Raw genomic sequence first — 12,634 nt, 5'->3', positions numbered from 1 at the left:
CCAGCCGCTCCAAGGCATGTGGGATCTTCCCGGACCGGGGCACGAACCCGTGTCCCCTGCATCGGCAGGTGGACTCTGAACCACTGCGCCACCAGGGAAGCCCCATTCCTTTTTATTGATGAATAATATTCCACTGTATGGATAGAGACCACATTTTGTTTATTCATTCATCAGGTGATGGACATTTGGGTTGTTTCCATTGTGTGTGTGTGTGTGTGTGTGTGTGTGTGTTTGTGTATGTGTGGCTATTGTGAACGATGCTGCCATGAACATTTGTGTACAAGTCTTTGTGTGTGGAAATATGCCCTTATTCCTCTTGAATAGGTAACTACAAGTGGAATGGCTGGACAGCATGGTAAATATGTGGTTAACTTTTTAAGAAACTTCCAACCTTTTTCCACAGCAGTTGCACCATTTTACATTCCCACCAGCAATGTAGAAAGGTTCCAGTTTCTTTACATCCTTACCAGCACTTGTTATTATCTGTATTTTTGGTTGCAGCCATTCTAGTGGGTATCTTCACTTCACCTAGTGAATGTATAACCTGGTGGTTACAGATAGATAACCTAGTGGGTACCTCATCGTGGTTTTGATTTGCATTTCCCTGATGACTTGATGTTGAGCATCTTTACAGGCAGTGTTGGCTATTTGCGTATGTTCTTTGGAAAAATATCTATTCAAATATTTTACCCATTTTTGAATTGGAGTACTTTTCTTCTTATTGAGTTTTAAGTGTTCTTTACGTATTCTAGATACAAGGTGAGCAATACTTTTACTTTATGGAGGGACAAAAGGTCCATGGAAACCCTGCCCAGGCTGTGGTAGCCTGGCCAGCAGGGACTCCATGGTTCTTCTTTTTCCAGTGCCAGGATGTGGCCCTTGAGGAACTCCTGGAAGCTCTCTTTGACCTCTGCCTCCTCCACGGCCTAAGCAAGAGCAAAAGGGCAGTGTGGGAGCACAGGAATAGAAAGAGTCCACAATAGCATAGGAGTGTAGAAAGGTGGTCGGAAGGGGGAAGGGACGGAGCTCCTTTTCAGTAAAGGGATCTTACCTCACATTTAGCTAAGGGAGCTCCCACTTCATGATGGGAATGTGACGGGGATCTGTCCGGGTCCCAGTCAGCATTGAGTCTATGATTTTATGTCTTTGTCCTTACCAGCCTCACCACCCCAAGTCAGGGCACAGCACCAGCCTTCAAGATATACTTAGATGTTCCCTGTGGTCTCAGATTCCACTGGACTCTCTTCTGCTGAAATAGCCCAGTCCCCTGTGTCTTGGTATCCTATAGGGCTGGCTGTCCCCAACAGCCAAACTGTCTGCTCCTCAAGGAAATCATGGTCCTTGAGAATAGAGTCTGTGTCTCATCCACGTGTGTAGCTTTAGCAGCCAGCACAGAACATGGCTCAAAACATATTTGCGTACAATTGTCTTAAGTCAGTGAATGAAGAAGGAGGAATGAGTTCATGTACTGGAAGTGAGAAAACTGATACTCAGACAGGTTAAGTGATCTGCCCAGAGTCACACGGGTTGTCAGTTAAGGGACTGGGTCTCAAATTAAGATTCTCTGATGCCAAAAATGCTTTTTCCACCACATCAAGCTATGAGTCCCAGCCTCTTATCATCAGAGACTCTAACTTAGAGGAGAAATATTTATACTACAGGACTGACCAGGGATGGTGCTGAGGAGTGATGCCACCAGCCTGCAGAGGGCAGATGGGATGGAGAGGTAATTTCTATGTGTGGTTGTTTATGTTACCCTTCTGTACTCTGCTCTTGATTTGAGGGACATGACAGGAAGTAAACACCTCAAGGGAGGTTATCTCTGATTTGTGAGACAAGGGATGACCTCTTAGAGGGTTGGGATTCGGAGAATGGGTGCAGCAGTGCCTAGAAGGGCCCTGGAAGAAGTGGAAATGGCAGAACTGTGGCAGAGAAGAGGGATTGGGGGCCTCCCATTTGGGAAGGGCTGAGCTGTCTCTTTGACGGGCTCTTAGGAACCTGGTGAGGTGTAGAGCTGGGGTGAGGGCCTTTGAAAATCAAGATGAAGTTTGCTTTTTTCTCCACAGTGGAACATAGAGGCTTTATAGGAATCAATTGGCTAATCAGGATCTCATATATATTTTCTCCAGTTCTGTGAAAAATTTAAAGTGTTCTTTTACTTGTATAACTCTCTGCTCTCTCCTATTCTGATTACACTGTTTCAAAGCTCAGAGACTCTTGAAACTTCTTTGCAGTAAAAAGAAAATGGTGGCTTTTTTTGCTGTTTGTGAGAAGCGGGCACCAGAAATTCCTATAGGAAACTAAGGGAAAGATACGAAGGCGGGTACCTTGGCGATGTGAATGTGTCTCTTCGTGAAATAACTCCCTGGCTTGACTGAGCAGGACCTGCTTCCAGCCCCCTCCCACTACAGCTGGGCAGAATATGTATTTTAATCACTTTTGATTTTCTAGATTATGAGCATTTGCTTAGCAGATAGTGAGGACTAACTTAATGAATAAAACAGGCATATTCAATGAGCCAGTCAATGAACGAATGAATAAATACCATGGTTTGTTTCTTCTATACTGTATAATATTACCCTAATTAGTAATAGTGAATCACAGGATCACTCCCCCCAGTGATTGGTAGTTTCCAGAGAAAAGAAAGAAGGTAATTGATATAGTCTCAATACAAATAACAAACTAGGAAAGTCTGGTGTGATGATAGTTTAACAAATATTTTTGAATGTGGGTGGACTTATAGAGAAAGTCATCCATTGTGATTATATTGTACAGAGAGCTCACGTATAAGCCAGCTGCCCCGCCTTACCATGAGACATTCTTCAATTTCCTGTCCTTCAGGTCTATTTTCTATGTAATCTTAGGCTTGCGATTTTTGGAATCGCTTGGATCTGGGTTTCCCTTACAGAACCAGGGGAGAAACTCACCACAATTATTTCTGCACCTTTGGCCTAGTGAGAACTTGAAACCAGCAACCTGGAAGACTTAGCTCTTTTATTAACCTGAAAATGTTACCAAAGGAGCATTTACTAGTTTTATGCATTTGCCATGGGAAATTTACAAAACTCTTTGGACAATGTGAAGTTTTTAAAATTTTGAAATCCTAAAGAAAAAGGAGCTATGGAAAGCCCAAATGTTCACATTAGGGGGAGCAAGGGTGCTCTTTCAAATCACAGGAGGAAGCCACTGAGGGTTTCAGTGGGAAAAACTAATCTAGTATCTCCTTTTTTTTTTTTATTTAAAAATTTTTTAATAAATTTATTTATTTGTTTTTATTTTTGGCTGTGTTGGGTCTTCGTTGCTGCGCATGGGCTTTCTCTAGTTGCAGTGAGTGGGGGCTACTCTTCGTTGCGGTGCGTGGGCTTTTCATTGTCCTGGCTTCTCTTGTTGCAGAGCACAGGCTCTAGAGCGCTGGCTCAGTAGTTGTGGCGCACGGGCTTAGTTGCTCTGCGGCATGTGGGATCTTCCTGGGCCAGGACTTGAACCCGTGTCCCCTGCATTGGCAGGCGGATTCTTAACCACTGTGCCATCACGGAAGCCCTAGTATCTCCTTTTAAATGGAAATTTCTCCTGTGAAAATCTGGCTTTCTGCCTGATCTAGGATTATGCTGGTGAGTGGGCAGGTGAGGGAAAGGCAGTGAGTGGTAGCCAATTAATTAGTCAATCAAAAAATATTTATAGAATTTTCCATGTGTGCGGCAGCATGCAGACTCAATGGGAGATACAAAGAAAGTAAGATACAGCCTCAGCCCATGAAAAGCTAGGACTGGTCTCCTTGGGAGGCAAAGTGTGCATGTGCTAGCAGAAAAGATGGCAGGAGGCAGTATTTTAATTGGGCAGTCTGTCTTGTAGATACCAAGTGTGTAATACAAATAGGCTGTTATTCTGGGCTTATCACCATTTACTCTGTGCCATGGTGTGTCAACTGTTCAAAAGCAGCTATGAAAGCTGCTTTTATAACTGGTTAGACTGAGGAGTTAGGGCCTTAGCAGACCCCTTACCATTGAGCATAAGATGGTTTGGTTGAGAAAGTATGAAGGGTGAAGGAGTGTTTTCTTTCCAAAAATGGTTCCACAGAGATTATGCTTGTGTTCTTCTCAGAGGACTATTTAAAAGCAAAAGAGTCATTATAAAAATGTTCAGGGGGGGAACTTTGTGACTACAAAATTACTAATTACCTAGCAAAATTTTTATTTTATAGTATCCATTACACACGGACTTGAGAAAACTCTTTTTGAAATGTTGGAGGAATAAGTACATGGAAGAGGAAAGTGAAATGTTGAAAAAAAAAAATAATAAGGGTGTACTGACCTGAAGTCTTCAGCTAGTCATTTCCATTGGCCAGATCTAGATGATTGCTTAACGTTTCAAGTACACGAAAACTTGATGTAGTGGTATGTAGACTTAACTATTCCCATAAGAGCAATGCAAGATGGGATATCTTCATGACAGTAGCTAACATGTTTGTCACTGATCACGTGCCAGATTTTTTATGTTTTTACATGCGTATTTATAGCAATCCTATGTATAGGTAGTACAAAGCAAAACAAAATTAAGCTCTTTTCCCAAAGTCCCCTAGCTAGTAATTCCAAAGCCAGGGCCCCTCTATACTACCCAGTAAAGCAATTGAGACCTTATAAAAAAGGTTTGAAAGTGTGGGGAACTCTCCCTTTCTGAAAACTGCTGTGAAAAAGGATAGAAATACTGTTTCTCTTCATGCTTTAAGTGTAGACATTGGACATAAAATTGGACAACGTTAGGGACTAAATATCTGTAATTTAGCAATGGGTTTTTTTTTTTGTTTGTTTTTATGCGGTACACGGGCCTCTCACTGTTGTGGCCTCTCCCGTCGCGGAACACAGGTTCCGGACGCGCAGGCTCAGCGGCCATGGCTCACGGGCCCAGCCGCTCCGCGGCATGTGGGATCTTCCCGGACCGGGGCACGAACCCGTGTCCCCTGCATCGGCAGGCAGACTCTCAACCACTGAGCCACCAGGGAAGCCCCAACAATGGGTTTTATAAGATGACCAGTGAAGCAAAAACAAAAAAAATTTTTTTTTTAAACAACGACAGCTACCTTTTTTCCTAGGAAATTGTTTCTAGAACACCTTATTATCACAAGACAGTATATGAGAAAACACTGATTGGCTATATTCTTATTGAAGTGTATGAAGTTTTTGTAAATGTATGCAGTTGATGTGAGAGAAGTTTGAATTTTAAATATTTAGAATGCTAACTTCTTTATTTGAAAAAAACAAACTTGTTTTATAAACTCACCCACAGACAAACAATATGCAATTGCCTGTTCTCCAATCTTTTCTACACTCTTGAAAATCACCAATAAGAAAATATTTGATCAACAACAAAACATATTACCATGAAAGTTCAAAGCACTGGGGATAAAGAGAAGATCCCCAAAACTGGGGATAAAGAGAAGATCCTCCAGAGAGGAAAATACAGGTTACATCTAAAGGTTGAAGAATCAGAGTGGCTTTGAACTTCTCAACAGCTGCCTAGGAAGCTAGAAGAAAATGGAGTGAAGCCTTTTAAATTCTGAGGAAAATATCCAGCCTAGAATTCTACACTCAGCCAAACCAGCAGTCAAAATATAGATATTTTCAGACTTGTAAGGTCTTAAAAAAAAATTGACCTTTCATGTACCTTTTTTCAGAGGATAATACTCTTTCCGGTTAAAGTACCCCAAGAAAGAGGATGATATAGAATCCAAGAAGCAGGTGATCCCACACAGGAGGGAGGGCAGGTGGAGGGAGGCAGAGCCCAGGTGGCAGGTGCGTAGCAGGCCTGCAGAGCAGTCTTGCAGTTGGAGTGATTCTCCAGGAGAGATGCCTCTGAGAAGAAAAAGCTAAGAGAATTCCAAATGTGTTTGGCCCTTTGGAAAGGAGACTTACACAACTGGGGGAAGAACTTGGGAGATGACTAATTATTTAAGTACAAAGAAAACTGAGAAGCTGAACGACACGGCTCAGGGAAAACAGGTTGTGCAAAACATGGAAGACAATCGTAGCACACCTCATTGCTCAGCTGTGAATAATCGTAATTATGTTAACACTGATGATCGGTCACACAAAAATTGTGATATAACGCTATTGGGAGGAGGGGACAAGAAGAAATATGCATTAATGTGCTGGTGGCGATTGGGCAAGAGAAAAGTATGCCCTCATGTTTTTGGTGGGAACTCAATGGATAATGCCTAAAACTGAAGAAAATAAACAAGACAGAGATAGAACCATGCTATTCAGAGATAAGGAGGTAATTACTAAAAGAAACAGCTAAAATAATTGAACATGGTTGACTCTCAAGACAAAGAATGAAAGGAGGCAGTCAGGGGACTGTTGTGTTTTTGTGATAAGCCTTGTAGAACTATTGACTCTGTAAATTCTGTGCATTCTTTGATTTAAAAAAAAACTTAAAAAATGAAAGGGGGAAATTCAAACAAGAAAAAAATGACAAGGATGAGTTACACTTCCCATTAGAAAGAAACTCAAAATACTCAAAAATTAATACAAAACAAGGAATTAAGATTAATCTCAAGTATAATTTCCTAAAACATTAAAAAGAGAAAGTCATGAAATTCGACGTTCGTCTCCCTTTTTCTTTCCACCCATCCTCACACTCTGGTCAAATGTTTGTGTTTATTCTCGGTTAGCTGTAGTGTTATAGGGGAACCTCAGCTTGGGGTTGCCTTCTACTTGAATAGGACAACTAGGAAATCTGGAGGCCAGGTTTGAACTGCATCATCTAACCCAGTCTCTTGATTCTCTAGCTGTGTATCTGGCTTCTCTTTGCTTCTACTCAGATTCTTAGAATTTCTTACATCCAGCCATCCTGCCATATCCCCCTCCTCTGTTGGCTTCCTGATCCAAGCTCATCTGTCTGTCCACCTGGCCCTGACTCATTCCTTAGCCTGACCTTGCTGCCTACATTTGCTTGACTGCCCTATCCATTTCCTCAGCCTGATTCTTAATTCCTGGCTCCCACCTCCTCATCCGAACTTGGCTAAATCCACTTTGGAAAACCAAGGCGAATGGAACTGCCTGGGAAGAATTTGGAGAATCCACAGCTCTGTCCTTTCTTCATTCTTGAGAGCAGCTGAGGGCACATGTGGGGGGAAGTGTGTGTGTGTGTGTGTGTGTGTGTGTGTGTGTGTGTGTGTGTGTGTGTTGGGAGAAGAGGGCACAGCTGTCTTGGACTGTGTCATTTTCCCTGGGAATGCTAATGTGTATTTTTGATATCCTGGTATAGTCTTTCTTTTATTTGTTCTTCCATGTCTCTTAGAAACTGTTCTAAAATTTAAAACCCAGAGGCATCTTTCCAACTTGCATGAGCTGTATTTTGACCTCTTAAGAGGCTGTTGCCAGACTTCAGCTCCTGGTGATTTTACATGAAGTGACATCTGATTCGCTTTTAGACTGCATTCCACACCAATCTGCCCAGCCCTGCAGTTTATGGGCTCACTCCTGCTGTCTTTCAACATATGAACCACTATTAGATAGTGTGAGTTTGAGTCTTGTCAGGGAGGCTGATTAAGCCACAGTCAGGGACTGCAGTCCTATGTGTGAAATGTACCAGGCCTTGCTGAACAGCTCTGGGAGTGGCTGGAGGTGGTTGGTGCTTCTCTGTTGGGGGACAGGGAGCTTGCTAACAAAGCAAACACATTTTTTTCTATCACGGGCTAGGTCTATGGTGGTAACATTTGGCACGTTGAGTAACAGGGAACATAGATAACTGTGAACAGATGGGCCACTATTAAAAGATTTGAGGGGCTTTTATCATTTCTCAATTGGCCTTTACCTACCTACAGGATACCCAGTTCCCTTGTAAGATTACGTAAAGAATTCAATTAAATTTCTTCTTCCTTTTTTTTTTTTTTTTTTCAATTGCGATGGAAGCAAAAGCTCTGACGTTAAGAGGAAAAGAATAGATGAGAAACATCTAATTTTGAATCCCCTTGGGATTAGATGATGATTTCAGCTGCGCAGAGAACACTGCCCCATATTTTGAAAGAATAGCTGCTGGCAGTTTCAGAGGAGATGACTTTCCAAAATAGACAGTGAACTCCCCCATCCGTATCTGGTGACCATCTGACATTTGGACACAGAATTACAGAGCCATCCACATGTTTTGATACGTATAACCTTGCTTTTAAAAATGGCAATGGCAAGTCATTATTATGCTTAAGCTCAAAACTAGCGGAATACAAAATACAAAAGAGAAATGCATTACCTCATTCCCAGCAGCAATAGAAAATATTTACACATCTTAGAGCAATAAAATTTCTCCATACTCTGGGGCAGTGTTGTCTCTGGTGCAGGAGCATGCTAGTCCTCTTTGGCTCAGAATGATACTAGGAAAGTTCGTAAGAGTGAGAAGGACTCTGGACACTGATTAAGAGGAGGCATGTTTTCCTCTCTCTGGAGCAGCAGCCTGATTTTGCCCAAACCAGTCATAGGTTGGTATGGTCAGAGTTATGGTACCTGTACACTGGATCTCACGAACCTGGCCAAATTCGATTGGGTTCCATTCATCAGAGGTGCCCTTAATAACATTACAATCGAGGGCCAATAATTTTAAAGTACTTGTCCTCAAGCTACTCAGTGTAGCTGTCTATAATAAAATCTGTTTGGAAGCAGGAAGGATAGATACCCAGCCCCGCTTTTATTCTCAGTCCCTTAGCTTCAAAACCCATTTATCCCAGCCAGGAGTGCTGGGTAAATGAAGATCCCTGTGTCCAAAAACAACCCCACCTGAGACTAAATTTTTTCTAGAAATAACTAGCAGCAAAGGGAAATAACCATTTTTATTATTTTAAATTAAAAATTCCACCATTCAGAATAATTGCAACTTAAAATAATTCATCAACAAAAATGCTGGAACAAATTATAATAAGTAGAAGACAGCTCTTGGAGGGGATGGTCTCTGTTGTCTGCTAAATGATGCAGTTTGATAAACTCATAGTTCTGTGCTAGGCTCTTTGGTTTAAGGTAATGTGTGTGTGTGTGTGTGTGTGTGTGTGTGTGTGTGTGTGTGTGTGTGTGTTGGGAGAAGAGGGCACAGCTGTCTTGGACTGTGTCATTTTCCCTGGGAATGCTAATGTGTATTTTTGATATCCTGGTATAGTCTTTCTTTTATTTGTTCTTCCATGTCTCTTAGAAACTGTTCTAAAATTTAAAACCCAGAGGCATCTTTCCAACTTGCATGAGCTGTATTTTGACCTCTTAAGAGGCTGTTGCCAGACTTCAGCTCCTGGTGATTTTACATGAAGTGACATCTGATTCGCTTTTAGACTGCATTCCACACCAATCTGCCCAGCCCTGCAGTTTATGGGCTCACTCCTGCTGTCTTTCAACATATGAACCACTATTAGATAGTGTGAGTTTGAGTCTTGTCAGGGAGGCTGATTAAGCCACAGTCAGGGACTGCAGTCCTATGTGTGAAATGTACCAGGCCTTGCTGAACAGCTCTGGGAGTGGCTGGAGGTGGTTGGTGCTTCTCTGTTGGGGGACAGGGAGCTTGCTAACAAAGCAAACACATTTTTTTCTATCACGGGCTAGGTCTATGGTGGTAACATTTGGCACGTTGAGTAACAGGGAACATAGATAACTGTGAACAGATGGGCCACTATTAAAAGATTTGAGGGGCTTTTATCATTTCTCAATTGGCCTTTACCTACCTACAGGATACCCAGTTCCCTTGTAAGATTACGTAAAGAATTCAATTAAATTTCTTCTTCCTTTTTTTTTTTTTTTTTTCAATTGCGATGGAAGCAAAAGCTCTGACGTTAAGAGGAAAAGAATAGATGAGAAACATCTAATTTTGAATCCCCTTGGGATTAGATGATGATTTCAGCTGCGCAGAGAACACTGCCCCATATTTTGAAAGAATAGCTGCTGGCAGTTTCAGAGGAGATGACTTTCCAAAATAGACAGTGAACTCCCCCATCCGTATCTGGTGACCATCTGACATTTGGACACAGAATTACAGAGCCATCCACATGTTTTGATACGTATAACCTTGCTTTTAAAAATGGCAATGGCAAGTCATTATTATGCTTAAGCTCAAAACTAGCGGAATACAAAATACAAAAGAGAAATGCATTACCTCATTCCCAGCAGCAATAGAAAATATTTACACATCTTAGAGCAATAAAATTTCTCCATACTCTGGGGCAGTGTTGTCTCTGGTGCAGGAGCATGCTAGTCCTCTTTGGCTCAGAATGATACTAGGAAAGTTCATAAGAGTGAGAAGGACTCTGGACACTGATTAAGAGGAGGCATGTTTTCCTCTCTCTGGAGCAGCAGCCTGATTTTGCCCAAACCAGTCATAGGTTGGTATGGTCAGAGTTATGGTACCTGTACACTGGATCTCACGAACCTGGCCAAATTCGATTGGGTTCCATTCATCAGAGGTGCCCTTAATAACATTACAATCGAGGGCCAATAATTTTAAAGTACTTGTCCTCAAGCTACTCAGTGTAGCTGTCTATAATAAAATCTGTTTGGAAGCAGGAAGGATAGATACCCAGCCCCGCTTTTATTCTCAGTCCCTTAGCTTCAAAACCCATTTATCCCAGCCAGGAGTGCTGGGTAAATGAAGATCCCTGTGTCCAAAAACAACCCCACCTGAGACTAAATTTTTTCTAGAAATAACTAGCAGCAAAGGGAAATAACCATTTTTATTATTTTAAATTAAAAATTCCACCATTCAGAATAATTGCAACTTAAAATAATTCATCAACAAAAATGCTGGAACAAATTATAATAAGTAGAAGACAGCTCTTGGAGGGGATGGTCTCTGTTGTCTGCTAAATGATGCAGTTTGATAAACTCATAGTTCTGTGCTAGGCTCTTTGGTTTAAGGTAATTGAGTAAACAAGGATTATCAGTGGGTTTAGTGTCCCCTGGAGAATTATACTTTAACAGAATTATTGGAAATAGTTAAAATATGCTGTCACCATTTAGCAGAAACGTTGGTAATATATGTTCAGAGGCTTTTAAGTAAATACTATGTATAAATTGTATCATAGAACAAAGAAGCATCCAAGGAGACACTTGATCATGGTGTAAAGAGAATGAATATTTGTGTACTGCAATATGAGGCTTGTAAGCATCACCGAATTGAATAGAAGATAAGCTCAATATAGTTTGTTATTTTTTTTCTGCCCCAAGTTTTATGGGTTTTTTTTTTTTTTGAATTTCACCTATTTTCCTAACATGTAGAAGTACTCTCTAGGTAATTAAAGCCATAGCCATTCCGAATAATTTCTGTTTTCCTTCTTGCTCAAGTTAAGTTTAATGGTGTCAGCTTGCTAATCCTTCCTGATGCTCACATGGCCTCCATTTGTGCCGGTGTTTTCCTAGGATGGCAGAGATGCAGGGGCTTATGGAAAGACTGGAGCAGGCCGTTGGTCGACTGGAGTTGCTGTCTGCAGGGTTACACCGGCCTCCTGGGGACTGTGGGGAAATTAACGGTGTCAGCGGAGGTAGGGCCACAAACTGTTGTCATTACTGATCTCTATGTGGGTCACTTAATTTTGTCCCCATCATTTAGTTCTCATGAAATATTTCTATCAACTTTAACTCCCCTACTCTTTCCTTTATATGTGACCGTGACATTAACCAGATGCAAGCGATCCCTGAAAAAGAGAAAGAGAAAAAGAAAAAAGTCTCAACCCACAAGCCACAAAAATTTCCTGTATCTGCGCATGTTAAGAGCATAATCCATGAGCCAAATGTCATTATTCTTTCGTTTTAATGTTTATGCTGCTCTTCCACACTCAGTGACTAAATATATTATCTAAGTAATTATCAAAAAGAAACTAATGTTCCTTATTAGAATGTAAATTGGAAGGAATTATCATTCTGCACATTTTAATTTTAAAGAGAACAAGTCATTAAATTTAAGAACTGCAGTTTTAAAAGAAGAGAGTCTAGTGTGAAGCCAAATATTCCTTCGATGTAACATGACCACATCACATTGTTTTACTTTTGCCTATTCCTTACCAAACACGTTTTTAAAATTATATGCTAATACCACACTTTTTTAAAAAGATTTTTTAAATTATGTGATCAAACATATAAAAAGTTAACTACTTCTTAAAAAAAAAAATACCATGCACGGCCAGCTCTCTAAGTTATCTACAGTAATTTTTCCAACTTCTTCTTCTCTAAGGTTGCAGATTTAGCAAATAAAAATACAGGATATCCAGTTAAATTTGCATTTCAGATAAACTACATTCTTTTTTTTCTTTTTGATTAGAAGTGTGTTCCGAATACCGCGTGGGATATACTGCATGATACACACTTATTCAAAAATTTATTCACTATTTATTTGAAATTTAAATTTAACTGGGCTATTTTATTTAATTTGGCAAGTCTATTCTTGTCTCACACACATTTCCTCCTTATCTGACCCATTTTGAATTTTGTCAGGCTTTTGGGGCTTGAGAAAAGCCTTGGGGAAGAGGGGGCTTCAAAAAAAGCTTTCACCAGGCAAGAGCCACATTGGTGCTTCTAGAATTTCAGGCGTATTTGGAGCTGTGCCTTGTATTACGTGCCCTGGGACAAAAATTACTGTGTGAGCACAAATGCACAGGCTGGTTTTTTTTTTCTCCCCC

At 40.9% G+C, this 12,634-nt stretch overlaps 1 protein-coding gene across 1 annotated transcript in view; it reads left to right on the top strand.

Annotated features, from left to right (window-relative positions):
- The first annotated feature begins 1,644 nt into the window (after nucleotides 1-1,644).
- Nucleotides 1,645-12,634, top strand: part of CAP2 (cyclase associated actin cytoskeleton regulatory protein 2) — a 119,524-nt gene continuing 108,534 nt past the window's right edge. The window contains exons 1-2 of the mRNA XM_007129169.4: nucleotides 1,645-1,726; nucleotides 11,379-11,500. Coding sequence (XP_007129231.3) covers nucleotides 1,674-1,726; nucleotides 11,379-11,500 — 175 coding nt within the window. The 5' untranslated portion in view covers nucleotides 1,645-1,673. The remainder of the gene's footprint in view (nucleotides 1,727-11,378; nucleotides 11,501-12,634) is intronic.

Source organism: Physeter macrocephalus, chromosome 18 (assembly GCF_002837175.3).
Source record: "Physeter macrocephalus isolate SW-GA chromosome 18, ASM283717v5, whole genome shotgun sequence".
NCBI classification, from domain to species: Eukaryota; Metazoa; Chordata; class Mammalia; order Artiodactyla; family Physeteridae; genus Physeter; species Physeter macrocephalus.
This window is presented reverse-complemented; position numbering and strand designations above follow the sequence as displayed.